At 53.5% G+C, this 15,308-nt stretch overlaps 1 protein-coding gene across 1 annotated transcript in view; it reads left to right on the forward strand.

Moving 5' to 3' along the window:
- Nucleotides 1-225: 225 nt before the first annotated feature.
- The window catches only part of ARHGEF10 (Rho guanine nucleotide exchange factor 10), a gene marked incomplete at both ends in the record, with an annotated part of 86,352 nt that continues 71,269 nt past the window's right edge, over nt 226-15,308 (forward strand). Inside the window, 4 exon segments of the mRNA XM_079726662.1 lie at nt 226-325; nt 328-374; nt 377-441; nt 14,709-14,788. Coding sequence (XP_079582788.1) covers nt 226-325; nt 328-374; nt 377-441; nt 14,709-14,788 — 292 coding nt within the window.

Below are 15,308 nucleotides of genomic sequence, written 5' to 3' on the forward strand. Positions count from 1 at the left end.
CACGCGCGCGCAGCCCGAGGGCTCCCCGGGGAAGTGATGGGGGTCTGGGGGTCCGGGGGTGCCCTGCCGGGCGCCCCCCTGCCCACGAGTGAGCAGCCCGAGGGCTCCGTGGGGAAAAGACACGGGTCTAGGGGTCCTGTCGGCCGCCCCCAGCCGACGTGGGCCAAGCCAGGCTGGGCTTTGAGCCGAAGGAGGGGGTGCGAGTGGCCACGTGGCTCCGCAGGAATGCGCGGGCGCGGGGGCGGGGCGCCGCCGAGGAACGGGCAGGCACGGCAGCCAATGGGTGCCCGGCACCGCCCAATCCGGCCAATCACGGCATGCGGGTGGGCCGGCCTCCCTGTGGGCGGGGCGGGGCCCGGGCGCATCCCGGGGCCGCGGACAAGAGGAGGGAAGAGGGGTCCTCGGAGGGACGGCGGGCCGGGGTCCTGTCCCGGCTGCAGGGTGAGTGTGGGCCGGGGATGGGCGGGGGTCCTGTGGGTTGAGCGCGGGCGGGGAGCGGATGGCGGGTGGGGGTCCTGCGGGGTGAGACCGGGTCGGAGGCGGGCGGGGGTCCTTGAACGGCGCCTCCAGCGAACCCACCTATCGCGGGGATTCGGAGTTTCCTTTTTTTTCCTTTGAAAGTTGCACTTCTGCCTAACTCCCCCGAATTGGCCAGATCCCACCGCTCCTTGAAGTCCAGGCTGCCCGCCCGCCCCAGGTTTTGGGTGACTGTGCGAGGGCCACTCGGGGTGCACCCTGCCCCCGGGCACGGACCGTGCAGGTGGCGGAGCTGAGGCCCGGGACAGCCTCCATTTACCGCGAGTCCCGGCGGTAACGGGAGCCGGGTCGAGACCCCACCGGCTGTCAGGAGGGTGCAGGAGGGACCCCAGGCCGGGGCCCCAGTGACGTTGCAGGAAGAGTGGCGAGTTGGGGTGTTTAGGTGGGGAACAGTCATGTATATTTTCCGATAGAGGAAAAAGTCCTTGGCCCACTTTAGGGTGAAGATAATTACTATTGTACTTAAAAACCCCGTACGTGTTTCCTCCCCCTCCCCCCATCTACCATTGCCGGGGAGACTGAAGCGGGTGTGCTGCCAGTGGTCGGCAGGTGCCTTGCTCATCCCCACCTGGCCACACCTCCCCTCTGGGAGACCCTCGGTTTGAACGTAAAAATCTGAGTAAATGTTTCAGCTTTTAATAGGACGTGAACATTCTGAGAAAGCAGCAGACGTACTTGGTGCAATGTAATATTCTTTTCAATTACTAGAGGTAAAAATTCTCATTAACTCAAAATGCAATGGATTTTTAGCTCAGCTCTTCTTTGGTTGAGCCACAAAGTAAAAATAAAGTAGTCATCAATGTTCTGGATTTTGTGCAAGAGTTACTTGATATCCCTTCAGGTAGAACTTTGGGAGGGATAACGTTTTCACTGTTCATTTATTGCTTAAAAAATATATTTTGGACAATTGTTTTCTAGGAAATAACTTTTATTATAATGGAAAGATGAGATATACTCTGTGTAATTTTAAAATATGATTTACCCCTTAAGCTCGCACAGTGTTTACTTGATTGGCCTTGAGATATGATTTAGTGGCCACATGTGCAGTTAGGTGACTCAGTGACTCTTTATGGTTTCCTGATTTCACGCCATAAGAAAAGTCACTCATAGAAAGTGGTATTTCGTAATAGATTAGTCTCTCCATACAGGCCAGATTCTATCAAAGCAGTTATAGACATTTAGGGATGAGGTAAAATCCAAAGTCGTTCAATATAGCTTTTTATCTTTTAAAAGTCGAACTTGACTTTCTCGTTTTACCAAATTTGTCATCTTGATATTTTGACGTGCTGCGTTTTCTCTGCAGCTTTTCGGGCGGGGTTAGAAGAACTTCTTGACTCTTTGGGAATTCTTGGAGATCGAGGGATTCTGGTGGCATTTGGACCCTGGGCTGAGTTCTGGAACCGCTCACCCCACCCTGGGGAGTCAGGTCCCCACAGAATTTGTTTACTCACTTTGGAAATTGCTGGAACGCAAGTGTGTGGAAATGCGCTTTAAAATAAGGACGTTCTGCATAAGTTAGAGCAAAATAAAAATGCTGTGAGTTTGGCTGTATTACTCTGTAATATCAATAATATAGACCCTTGTTGAAAAATACAATGTTCTTATTGCACAAGGCATGATAGAAAAGCTGCAATGAAAAATTCACATCTTGGGATATTCAGAGCATATTCATCTATACGTCATACATCATTCATAGTTTGCACAGGTAGAAACATACGTGGAGTGAAACAAGATAGAAGGGGAACATAGATGTTAAACATTTATGGGGTAGGGTTACTGCTCTCTCAGTTAAGCCTTCTGGAAGTGTAATTTGAGAAAACGAGGCGGGAAGTTCTGGGAGCTTTACGGTACAGAGGGGTGTGCAGGTCTGCGGGTGGGGGGCAGGGCCAGCTCTGGGGTGATGGCTGTGAGCAGTGAGGCACAGGAGAGCTGGCAAAGGACCCTCTTATCTGCCACCAGCCCCTACCCACCATACCCCCCCCTCGTTGTCTCTCCTTCCCAACTCAGGCTTTTCAAGGATCCAGACATCAAAGTTTGTTTTTGCTGCTTCTTTGTTTTTGTGTGCACGGTTTCAAAACTTTGATTATAAAAATGAGCTGTCATGGCACTGGTGTTATTCTTTCATTTCCTGTTCTTCTTTATATCATGAAAGTAATGCGTACCTGCTAGTAGAAGGTGCTTTCTCTGAGTTGTTGATGTTTTATGGTTTCATTAAAGAATGTTCAAAAGATTTTTTTTAAGTTTTTATCTTTTTTTTTAGGTTTAAAGTGTTTCTCTTCCATGAGCTACGTTCTGATACTAGAAATTACTTTTTGAAGTAAAATGCAGCGCCCAAAGCTTCTCCAGCCTTGCAGTGCCCTTGGGAAAGGGAGCTGTGAAGAAAGGTCATGGGTGGGTGAGGGTGATGCTTTGCGCTCCCACACAGATGGCCGAGCTAGCCTTCCACCGGGTGGGGGGGTGGCTAGTGACCTGGTGGCCTGTCCGAGACTCCAGGGTCTTGGCTCAGTGAGTCACCTGTGACCCTGAACTGGGCATTTAGGAAGAAAACAAAAGGAATAGGTGAGGATTCCCCAATGCTCTGTACACTGATAGCTACATGGAGCAGTGGACCTTTTCACACGCGAGGTGTGTCAGGGTCTTGAGGGCAGGCTTTGCTTCCCGGGCTGAGGTTTCGCTCTTTTTCTTGGGCTGGAGGCCAGCAGGCTGTGGGGAACCAGAGCCTCATGTGTGGACATCATCTTTTTTTTTTTTTTTTTTAAGAAAGCACTGTGGACATTCAGAGTCCAAAGGCAAACAGATACGAACTTTGAACTTGAGTCATTTCTCAGTGGTGTGGAGAATGGGAGCTGACAGTACTGGAAAAGCTGAGGAGTTTTATTTTGATGAAAGTGTTCTGTGCACACCTAGTGTTTTATTCTGTTATTTGCCTTATTTCTCTGAAGGGAAGATGGGGTGACTTTAGCTGGTTTCTGACTTGAAGGAACGGAGAACATCGAGCACAAGGGGTAGCGTCTGTGCTGAGGCCGTGCTCAGTGCCCATCTCCACTGGGGTTGGAAGGCCTTAGACCCCCGGAAGGATGTAGGAGAGTTGCTTGGCTGCTCTGCCCTCGGGCCAGGCTCTGCCTTGCTTCAGCAGCAGCTTGCAAGGGCTGCTCGAAAGTGTAGGCATCTGCCTAGTGGTGGGGATGGGATGCGGTGTGGACCACTGTAGATACTGCCCAGGAGTTCCAGAGTTAACTGCGATCCCATTTTGGGAGCCAGAGCCTGCTTCTGGGTGAGGAACGCTGAGCTCTGAGGGCAGGAATCTGGCGTGTCTCTTCCCTCCCTGTGTGTGCAGGTCTGAGCCTGGCCGGGTAGCGGCGCCTGCTCCGGGCTGGAGCTCGTCGTGGGGCTGGCCGCCTGCTCCCTCCCGAGGATGTAGACTTGGCCCCTGGCCCTGGCCGGCCGGCCCTCTTGCTGCAAAAGTGATAAGATGTTGACTCATGCTTTGTTCTCAAGCACTTGACTCCGCAGGTCGCTGGGAAGCGGCCACATGGGCAGCACCGGTTCACGTCCATCAGGGAAGCTTGGGCTGGACGTCACCTCCGTGGCCAGGGACTCAGCCAGTGGGGCCCTTCTCCCAGAGCAGTGCCGGGCATGGGCCTCCGTCTCAGAGTTCTTGTCCCGGCTGGCGTGCCCTAGATCGCTTTTCAGTTGGAACTAAAATCAGACTCAGGCTGCTGGGGTCCATGCTCTGCGGAGGACAGAGTCCCCGTCTCAGGTCCAGAGCCGGGGTCTGGAGGGAGCCCACTGGGCCTGCCGCTGGCCTCTGCTCTGCAGGAGCGTTTAGACACGTGCTGCTCCTGGTGATTTAATAGGAAGGAATGAAAGGTGCAGCATCTGCCAGACGACAGAAGTATTTTGGACATGAATCCCAGGTAGTTGCAGGCGGGAGAGATTGTTTGCAGGGTGTGCGGCCGCTGCAGCCAGTCTGGGCCAACAGGAGGGCATCGGGACCCTGCCTCATCTCCTGCTCGCCCCGGAAGAGCCGCCGCCTTCTCCACCTTTGTGGGAGGAGGGTGGGGACCCCGGGGAAGGTGAGGAGGGTTCACACCAGGGTGCTGTGCCCACGGCTCATTCCCTGCCGGCGCCTGGGCGTGCTCCGTGGCCCCGTTCCCTGGGCGCGCCTGCCGTCTGTCCAGAGCTTCCAGCAGGGAATCCAATGTTAGGCCATCGCCTTAGGCCTCCGTCTCTCCCCTGATGAAGTACATTCAATGTCATTTTGTTTTCATGCGTTTTAGAAATCAAGTTCTTGTACTTAAACTTTAAAGAAAAGGAACAACCTCTGTACAGATGGGAAGAGGTGCAGGTGGTCACGTGATGCAGCAAATCTGGAAGGGATTTATTAATTTGATGGATATTTAGTGAGCACCTACTGGGTGCTGACTACCAAGTGCCCTCAGTCCCAACACTAGGCAGTGAGCAGATGGACCAGGTCCTGTTCTCATGGGGCTTGTGTCCTGTGCCCGGGAGACACTATAGACAGGAAAGTAGATAGTACTTCAGATGATGATAGAAATAAAGCAGGAGACAGGCCTGGGGGCACTGTGGGGAGGGGCCTGCTACTCACGAAGGTGGCAGGTGAGGCCTCACCGGGAAGGTGATGTTCGAGTGAGGACCTGATGGAGAGTGACAGCCGCGCTCACGTCCACCCAAGAGCATTGCAGGCGGAAGGAGCAGCCCGTGCAAGGGCCCTGCGGCAGGAGTGTGTTGGGAGCAGCAGGAAGGCTGGTGGCCGCAGTGCTGAGTGATGGAGGCTGAGGCAGGGCTCCACCTTGGGGAGGAAACAAGTGACAGAAAGGGGTGCGAACGCTGACTGTGCTTTCACGGGGCCTGCTGGGTGCAGCCTCGAGAAAGTTACAGAGGAGCAGGAGTGGGGGAAGGGAGGCCAGGTACGAGGCTTTTACAGAAACTCAGGCAAGAGACGGATGGTGGCCATGGAGGGAGGGAGAGACGGCTCACCTCATTAGGGGTGTGCTCTGAAGGTGGAGCTGACAGCATTTGCTGGTGGATTAGATGGTGGGGGGAGAGAGAGAGAGGGAGGGAGGGAGGGAGGGAGGGAGGGGGCGTGGACAGATATCTTCGTGATATCCTGTTTTTATTTCCTTTGGATAAATACCCAGAGATGGGATTGCTGGGTCATATGGCAGCTCTATCTTTTATATTTTTGAGGAACCTCCATACTGTTCTCCACAGCGGCTGCACCGATTTACATTCCCACCAACAGTGCAAGAGGGTTCCCTTTTCTCCACACCCTCACCAACACTTGTTATTTCTTGTCTGTCTGTTGATGGCCTGATGATTAGTGATGTTGAGCATCTTTTCATTTGAATTTCTTCTTTGGAAAAATGTCTATTCAGTTCTTCTGCCCGTGTTTTCAAAAATCAGATGGGTGGTTTTTCGGCTGTTGTGTTGTATGAGTTCTTTATGTATTTTGGACATTAACCCCGTATTAGATAGATAATTTGCAGATATTTTCTCCCATTCTGTAGGTCGTCTTTTCACTTTGTTGATGGTTTCCTTTGCTGTGCAGAAACTTTTTAGTTTGATGTGGTCTCGCTTGTTTATTCTTGCTTTTGTTACCTTTGCTTTTGGTGTCAAATCCAAAACCTCATCACTAAGACTGATGTCAAGGACTTTATCACCTGTGTTTTCTTTTAGGAGATGTATGGTTTCAGGCTGTACATTCAAGTAATTAATCCAGTTTGAGTTAATTTTTGTGTATGGTGTAAGGTAGTGACCCAGTTTCATTCTTTTGCATATAGCTGTCCAGTTTTCCCTGCACTAATCATTGAAGAGATTGTCCTTTCCTCTTTGTTCATGCCTCCTTTCTTGCAGATTAATTGAACATATACACATGGGTTTATTTCTGGGCTCTCAGTTCTTTTCCATTGATCTATGTGTCTATTTTTTTGCCAATACCATTCTGTTTTGATTACAGTAGCTTTGCAGTGCAGTTTCAAGTCAAGAAATGTGATGCCTCCAGCTTTGTCCTTCTTTCTCTTGGCTATTTGTGTGTTTCCATACAAATTTAAGGATTGTTTGTTCTATTTTTGTGGAAAAAAAAACCACTGGAATTTTGATGGAGATTACGTTGAATCTGTATATTGCTTTGAGTAGTGTATAGACATTTTAATGATAGTAATTCATCCAGTTCGTGAGCACAGAATATCTTTCTATTTATGTGTGTCTTCTTCAGTTTCTTTCATCAGGGTCTTATAGTTTTCAGTGTATAGGTGTTTCGCCTCCTTGGTTAAATTTTTTCCTAGATTTTTTCTTTTTGATGCAATTGTAAATGTGATTGTTTTCTTAATTTCTCTTTCTGACAGTTCATTATTAGCATATAGAAATGCGACAGATTTTTGTATATTGACTTTGTATCTTGCAACTTTATTGAACTTGTTTATTCTAACAATTTTTTAGGTGGAATCTTTAGGGTTTTCTATATATAATGTCATCAGCAAATAGTGACAGTTTTACTTTTTCCTTTTGATTTGGATGCCTTTTATTTCTTTTTCTTGCCTAATTGCTCTGTCTAGGACTTCCAATACTATTTTGAATAAAAGTGGTGAGAGTGGGCATCCTAGTCTTGTTCCTGATCTTAGAGAAAAAGTTTTCTGCTTTCCATTCTTGAGTATGATGTTAGATGTGGGCTTGTCATAAATGGCCTTTATTATGTTGAGGCACATTCCTTCTGTACCCACTTTGTTGAGAATTTTTGTTTTGAATGGGTGTTGAATTTTGTCAAATGCTTTTTCTGCATCTATTGAGATGATAATATGATTTTTATCCTTTTTTAATTTATTTTTTATTTTATATATTTTTAGAATTTATTTTATTTTTAGCTGCGTTGGGTCTTCATTGCTGTACTCGGGCTTTCTCTAGTTGCGGTGAGTGGGGGCTACTCTTCATTGCGGTACACGGGCTTCTCATTGCGGTGGCCTCTCCCGTTGCAGAGCATGGGCTCTAGGCACGTGGGCTTCAGTAGTTGTGGTTTGCGGGCTCTAGAGTGCGGGCTCAATAGATGTGGTGCATGGGCTTCATTGCCCCACGGCATGTGGGATCCTCCCGGACCAGGGCTCGAATCCGTGTTGCCTGTATTGGCAGGCAGGTTCTTAACCATTGCGCCACCAAGGAAGCCCCTGTCCTTCATTTTTTTTTAAATATGGTGCATCACATTGGTGGATTTTGCAGATGTTGAACCTTCCTTGCATTCCTGGAATAAATCCTTTTCACATAATGTTGAATTTGGTTTGCCGGTATTTTGTTGAGGATTCTTGAATCTGTGTTTATCAGGGATATTGGCTTATAACTTTCTTTTCTTGTGACATCTTTATGTTCTGCAACTTTAGTGAATTTTATGAGATATGTACAGAACATTCCATCCAAAAGCAGCAGATGGGCATTTTTGTCAAGCACACATGGAACATTCTCCAGGATAGATCACGTTAGCCGACAAAACGAGTCTTGACACATTTAAGAAGACTGAAATCACATCAAGCATCTTTTCTGACCACGATGGTGTGAAACTGCTCGTCAACCACCAGAAGAAAGCGGGAAAATTCACAGAAGGCGCCCATCCCTGTAGCTTGGCTGCCATAGTTGCGCTTTCTGTGCCGTCTCCTTTGCCTCCCCCTCCTCATTCCCATCATCCTCGTGGTCAGGAGCCTAGCCTCTTGCCCCACAGCCTCCTGGGGGATGGCCTCCATCCACCTGGCCCTCCTCCCCGATGCCCTGTCCACCTGATGCCAGCGTGGCCTTTTGAAAAGGCAACTCTGGCCACATCAGTCCCTGATCAAACACCTTCCGTGGCGCCTTCCGAGTTGAGGACAGGGCTCCGCCCTGGACAGGTCCCCACCTCAGCCCAGCCTCCTCGGCCTGCCCTCGCCTTGTGCTGCTCTCCCCTCAGTCTTGCTCTCTCCGCTCCCCACACTGAGGCTGCACTCCGGCTCTGCCCTCCTCCGTCCCGTCCTAGGGGAGTCTCAGCCCCCCTGCAGCAGGGCAGATGTGATTGCAGACGCTGCCTGGACACAGCCCTCCTTCCCACCCCCCAGTGGTCCACAGTGTGGCCCAAGCCAGTGCTGGGTGTGTGGGCAGTGCCAGCATCCCAGGGGACGGCGTCTGTAGGGTGGGACCAGGTGGAGCCAGGCCGCCCCACACCTGGGCTGAGCCGCTGCCCCTGGACACGTGATGGAAGGCTCCAGGGAGCTTTGCGGGGACAGTGGCTTCATCCGCATCCGACTGATGTAATTACACATTCGCACAGCACACTTCCTTCTCTGTGGAAGAATTTCATTGTGTTTCCTGTAAATAACGGGAACACCTGGTGGAATGTGAGCCCCTCGGCCAGGGCCCTCACAGTCCATCACCCTTGACCTTGACCCAGGTGCCCCTGCAAGGAAGGCAGGGGGATGGACGTCAGCCCCAGGGTTTTCCCAAGTTCCTTCCATTCCTGAGGCTGGATGTCCTTGTCTGTAAGGATTGTTTCTGAAAGTTGGGGTTCACTTCATGCAAGAAATTGCTGCGCGGGTGGGTCACAGGAGGGGGCGTGGGGCGCTCCCTGCCGTCTCCCCACCTTGCCGCCCTCCTCCCCTGATTCCTTGGGGTGATTTGGTGCCTGTTTGCTCTGCGTCCTTGGTCAAGTCCTGAACTGCCAGCGGCTGGGGTGCTCTGTGCCTGTCCTTGGAGGGGCATGTGTGGCGGGGGACGTGACAGGGAGGCCTGGACAAGACAGAGGACAGGCTGCAGCCCAAGAATTAATCGGAGGAAGAGATGCCCACCAGCTGACTGAGAGGGCACAGAATGTCACACACGGAGACGCAGAGGCCAGTCTGGTGATGACCCCCTCGCAAGAGTAACTTTGTTCTGTTTTGTTTTATGAATATAATACCCCCTTTGATGAAAACATTTCTCAAAGACACTGCCAATTAAAGGCAAAATTAACTTCGTCCTTGGTAAGTTTTGAAATGAAGCGACTGTGCTTTTGTCTAGGTGGTTTTGAGGTTTTGAGAGAAGGCTCTCAGGCTGGATTGTGTGGCCATGGACAGCCGTGTTGGGGGCCTTGGATGCGGGCAGGCTTCAGGAGTCCGTGGGGCGTGAAGTGTTTGTGCTGTGAGTCTCTGGGTGCCTTGGTCCTCGGCGGGCAGCGGGGCAGCTGTCTTCCTGATGCTTGAGTCTGGCTCGGGGCGCATGCATCCCGGCTGATGTGGACCTGCGGCTGGGGGCAGGGCCTGCTGGATTCTGGAGGGACCTGGCACAGAACAGCAGCAGTGCAGGCCAGTCCAGTCCAGGCCAGTCTGGTCCAGGCCAGGTCAGTCCGGTCCAGGCCAGTCCAGTCCAGGTCAGTCTGGTCCAGGCCAGTCCGGTCCAGGCCAGTCCAGTCTGGTCTGGGCCAGGCCAGGCCTGTGGTCCAGGGGTTTAAGGGATGGAAGTGTGAGGGGCGGAGAAGGTAAGGGAGAGTGGGGGCAGGAGCATCACCCCGCCCCGCCCCCGCCTCCCCCTCCCCCTTGTCCACCCCTGCCCCCCACAAGTGTTCTTCTGAAAGCAGACCCCGTGTCAGGCACAGTTCTGCGTTGTGTTCCTTATTAGGAGGCCCTAATAAATAATTAAATGCATGTTTTCACCCCATAAAAGTGCAGATTATGGCCTGGGCATCAGCCAGGCTTCCACGTGTTCATTCTTTTGGGCCTGTGTGTCGCGGCCTGTGGTGTTTGCAGGGACAGTGTCTGGGGAGGCTCCAGGGCTGTATCCCCCTCCCGAGCCACGTGAACTCCCCAGGGGGTGGGCACACAGAGAGAGACAGAGTGAGAGACACAGAGAGACACAGAGAGACACACACAGAGATACAGAGAGAGAGACACAGAGAGACACACAGAGATACAGAGATAGAGAGACAGAGACACAGAGAGACACACACAGAGATGGAGAGAGAGACACAGAGGTAGAGAGACAGAGACACAGACACACAGAGACACAGAGAGAGACACAGAGAGACACACACACAGAGAGACACAGAGAGACACACACACACACACAGAGACACCACACACACATGCAGAGGTGACCCGGGAGCTGTTCGCAGGGTGAGAGTTCGGGTCAGGAGTGTGCAGGAGGGAGTTGGTTCATAAAGATTTGCAGGCAGGGCAGCAGGGCCGAGGCACACCCCCAGCGAGGCCCCACGTGTGCCCTGCACTCCTGTGCCCTTTGCGGTCCAGATTCGATGAGCACAAAATAGACGTCGCTGACGGCTAAGTTCTGTGCTCGGCTTAGGGAGAAGCTGTGCTTTTCTTTCTTTCCCCTCCTTCTCTCCCCACTCCCTTCCTTCCTTCTTGTTTCTGTGAGCATTATGTCTACTTAAAAATCTATGACAGTGTTCAGTGCAAAGGGTTGGTGTGCTTGGTTTGCCCTGGTGTGTGTTTGGTTAAACCTAGATGGAGCCTTTCCAACAGGACTCATACCGTAGGCCCTGTGAGCTTTTCGTTTTTCCTTCCTGCATCTCCATGTGGAGACAGAAGCTTCCTGACGTGAGGTTGCTGGGAAGCTCGTGGTTTTAGGCAACGGCGGACCCAGCGCCAGCGGCCGTGAGCTGTGAGGATTCCTGCGTCCCCCGCATCCCCGGACTCTGTCCCCAGGCTCTGTCCCCGGGCTTGAGGTGCACTGGCTCCTGCTGTGCTCCGAGTGGACAGCCAGCCCTCGTGCGGGATGCTGGGTGCCCCTGACCTACCGTGGCGCAGTCTGTGGTGTGTGGACCCGAGGGGTCCCAGCTGAGTGGGTCGGGGGCAGACTCAGCCTGCAGTCTGTCCCCCAACTTTTTGTGACTGGACAGCACGGAGGCCAGGGTGGCATTTGGGGAACCAACCCCAGTGCTGTCTGCTCCCAGTCCCGTGGGCCCCGGCAGAGATGTCCCTGTCACCTCGGTTCACAGCGAGGACACTGAGCTTGTCCAGCTGGAGGGTCGGACCCGAGCAGGGTATCCCCGGACTGGCTCCCGAGTCCAGGCTCCCAGCCCCCTGCTCAGGGAATACCTGCTGGGAGGGGCGGCGGGTCCCATCCCTCAGAGCGTCCACGCGTCCACGGTGCTCTCCCTGCAGCTCTGCAGAGACAGCCAAGCTGCTGGAAACCTCACTGGAGCAAAGACTCAGGCTGTTTCCATGAAATTAAAAAAATCAAGTGACTGGGGCACTTTCGTCGCCGCCCAGGCTCTGAGGCAGAGTCACAGCCGCACTGCAGGGACCACCTCTGTGCCCGTCTCTCCGGGCTGCTGCTTCTACCGCATGTGTCATCTTTTTGTTGGAAACCACAACCTGAGTGCACAATGAAATCTCTCATTAGGATGCTTAAATTGGAAAATGACAGTGATAATCCCCACGGCCCTGCAGCCCAGGTTGGCATTATTTCCTGTTGCTCGTCTGCCAGGGAGGAGCCTTGTGAAAGCGAGACTTGTCCTCCGTCCCGAGGTCGGTCGTGGGCTGATCAGGCTTCATCCCGTCCCTAAAAACACCTGGAGGGCAACTGGGAGACGGCAGGTGCCCAGTTTCGGGGAGCAGGCTTCCCAGGGCTGCTGGGAGGTCCAGGGGCTGAAACTTCAGTGCTGGGTGATGCCTGCATGGAGTGGAATTCAGATCACGGACACCCAGGCCCCCCAAATCCAGAGGCAGATCCTGTGTGTGTGTGTGTGTGTGTGTGTGTGTGTGTGTGTGAGCTTCCAGAAAGGCAGTTTCCCATGGATGCTGATTTTGGAAGAAAACAGTCCCTGAGTGTCGTGGTCTGACTGAAATTCATACGCAGTCACACACACAGACCGAGGCACCAGGGGCCTGGGTTCCAGTCCCAGCTCTGCCTGTGGAGACAAGAGCCGTGCTCTCTCAGCTTCTCACCCTCGGGTAGGATGACTAGGATGGCTGCGAGGTCCATCTTGGCATCCTGGGAGTGCTCTGAGGGTGAGCGGTGGTGGTTTAATAGGATCAGGCATCAGAGTAAGAAAAAGCACAGGCATAGTCTTTCTTTGTTTTGTCCCACACGTTAGCAGTGGGAAACGAGAAGTCAATTTGACTCTGTTTTGTGCATTTTCAGTAGAAACAAGTAGCAGTAGTGAGATTTGTCCAGCATGGTTTAAGGTGAGTAAATGACGTGATTGAGAAACCCGAATCTATAGGACACGGAAAGCCACGTGGCCGTCAGGTCCCGCATGCCTGTGCGTCCCACTTGTTCTGGACGAGCCCGGGCAACGTGCCAGCAGTGTCTGCGAGGGATGGTGCCGGGGTCACAGAGAGGGGTGCATGGGGGTGGTCTGCTCTGACGCCCGGCTCCCTGGCAACTTGGGCCCTGTTCTCGCCGGCCTGGCGGGTCCTCGGACTGCTCTGCATTTGGCTGGTTCATGCTGGGGGAGTGAGGCAGAGGCTCCGTCCTCAGTCAGTGGTGAGGATGGAAAGTAACATGGAGGCCCGCATCGCCTTGGGAGCCCCGACCAGTTTCTTCCTCCTCGCTTCCTCCCAGGGCGGGGATTGCACTGTCTTCCTCCTGCGGACCCATGTCTGTCCTGCCCAGCAGTGCCTGTGGGGTCCTGGCACCACCGGGTCCAGGGCCGCCCAGCGGCCCCACCTGCGTCCTTCTCGGGCGTCACCTAAGGCTCAGCACCGTGGGCGCGGTCCGTGTGTCTGTGTCATGTCACTGCTGGCCTGGCGCCACATGAAGCCGTTGTGAATCCAACGGGATGTTACATACGCACTCGGGTATTTTGATTTACTTCTTGGGAGAGGACATGGCGGCGGGCATCGCCCCGGTTCTGTGTGCTTCTGAGGCCCCGAATCCTCCCATCCTCCCTCCTGTTCCTTCCCTGCAGCCCCCTGGGCCTCCGTGTGTGTGTGTGTGTGTGTGTGTGCGCGCGTGCACGTGCACACATGCACTCACCTGTGTGTGCATGTGTGTGCACATATGTGAACATGTGTGTGCACTCACCTCTGTGCATGTGTGAGCGCTCACCTCTGCACGTGTGCACATGTGTGAGCATGTGTGTGCACTCACCTCTGCATGTGTGTGCACACACCTCGGTCACATGGCTGTGCATGTGTGCATGCATGTCCCCTTGTGACTTCGCAGACCAGGACGTGGCAGGTGTTGGTTGAGGGTTTGTTGACTGAAACGGAAGCAGTCGCTTCACATTCGCTCTCAGGAGCCGGCATGTCTCCCCGTGGAGAAAGGCTTGGTCGTCCACTTACTGTTCCAGGTTCTCTGGGACTCGAGTTCCCTGACCCATGTGGTCTGAACGTGTCTGTCGTAAATGGTTTGGAAACCGCACTGCAGTTTCTCTCCGAGAGGGTGAACTGCCTCGGTTGGCGTCACTGAGTGTCGTGTGTCATCCGTGGGGCTAGGGTGTCACCAAGGGGCTTCCCTGGGCCTCATCTGGGACCCCAAGAACTGGGAAGGTGCTTCTGCAAAGTGTGGCTTCCCGAGTGAGGTTTGCTTTCCTGCGACCATTCTGGAAGAATCCAGGCAGGTGGTGGTGGTGTCAACACCCATAAACAGGGACCTTGGTTCACAGGATGCGGAGGGGTGCGGGACCAGCCTTCTCACGGCCTGGTGGTTCACACTCATTCTGAGACCAGCCTGCGAGGAAACAGGAAGAGCAGAAAAAAGAAAGAAAACAAAGCAGGACGCAGGCATCCGGCCCGGACCCAAGGGTTTACTGACCCGCTGGCTCGAAAGGGCTTGAGGAAAACGGTCAGCCTCCTCCTTCATCCTCAGAAATTAATCCTTCACTCAAAACTGTTACAGATTTAGTTGAAGGAGGAAGAAAAACCATTGGACTTCTGTGTCCATTTCTCCCCTTAGAACATGTGTGAAATTAAGCAGGGAATCAAGGCGTTCTGGGCCGGGAGGGGTCCGGCCATTGAATCCAGCTGCAAAAATCAACCCCTGGCTGCAATTCAAGGTGACGTCAAGACACCGGCAGTCTCCATTTGGCTTGGCCCTGAGTGTTATTTCGAGGCGGTTTGCGGTCCTCACGTCCTTAGGTCTTTTGCTGCAGCTATGGATGGAGTCTGCGTTTTCCTTCTCTCAGGCTGTCGGCGGGGTGCCCAGAGGCGTCCAGGGCCACCCTCCCCCGGCCCTGACAGCGTGTTTCTTCCTCACAGGTCCCGGATCCTCCGAGCCCAGGAGCGAGGTGGACACGGCAGCATGGACCAGCTGGGCCCGCCGGCTCCCGCCCGGGAAGGTAACAGGTTGCAGGCCGGTGGCGCAGCAGGTGAATTGGGGCTGTTTCCCAGGCTCCATGCCCTGGGCGTCACTAACCCACAGCCTCTGGGGTGGGGCCTGGGCTAGGAGCTCCTGGGGAGGAGGAGGGTCTACCCAGACCCCAGGGGGCGGAGGCCTGGGGGTCCTGGCCGAGCCCCTCCACCTGTCCCTGTGGTGCCCACACCAGTGTCTAGGGTCTCCTGGGTTTACTTTCACCCGACCCATCAGAACCACCTGGAGGTGGTAAGGGGGGTGACGGCCCATTTCAGAGACGAGATTTAGGCCAAACCCTGCGGCCACTGGGCACCTGCCAGCGGAGCTTACGGCAGCCTCCTTTTCGGCTCCCTCCAGGTCTGCCAGGGGTTCTGGGGCCTGTTTCTGGGCCGCAGTTTGATCTGAGTGTGAGTGGCTGGCCTTTGGGGTCTTCCAGGCTAGACCCGACTTTGATTGTTGGAACTGAAAGCGAGACAGACCAACACCGCTCACCACTTTTCATCCCC

The sequence above is a fragment of the Hyperoodon ampullatus genome (assembly GCF_949752795.1).
Source record: "Hyperoodon ampullatus genome assembly, chromosome: 20".
Lineage (NCBI taxonomy): Eukaryota > Metazoa > Chordata > Mammalia > Artiodactyla > Ziphiidae > Hyperoodon > Hyperoodon ampullatus.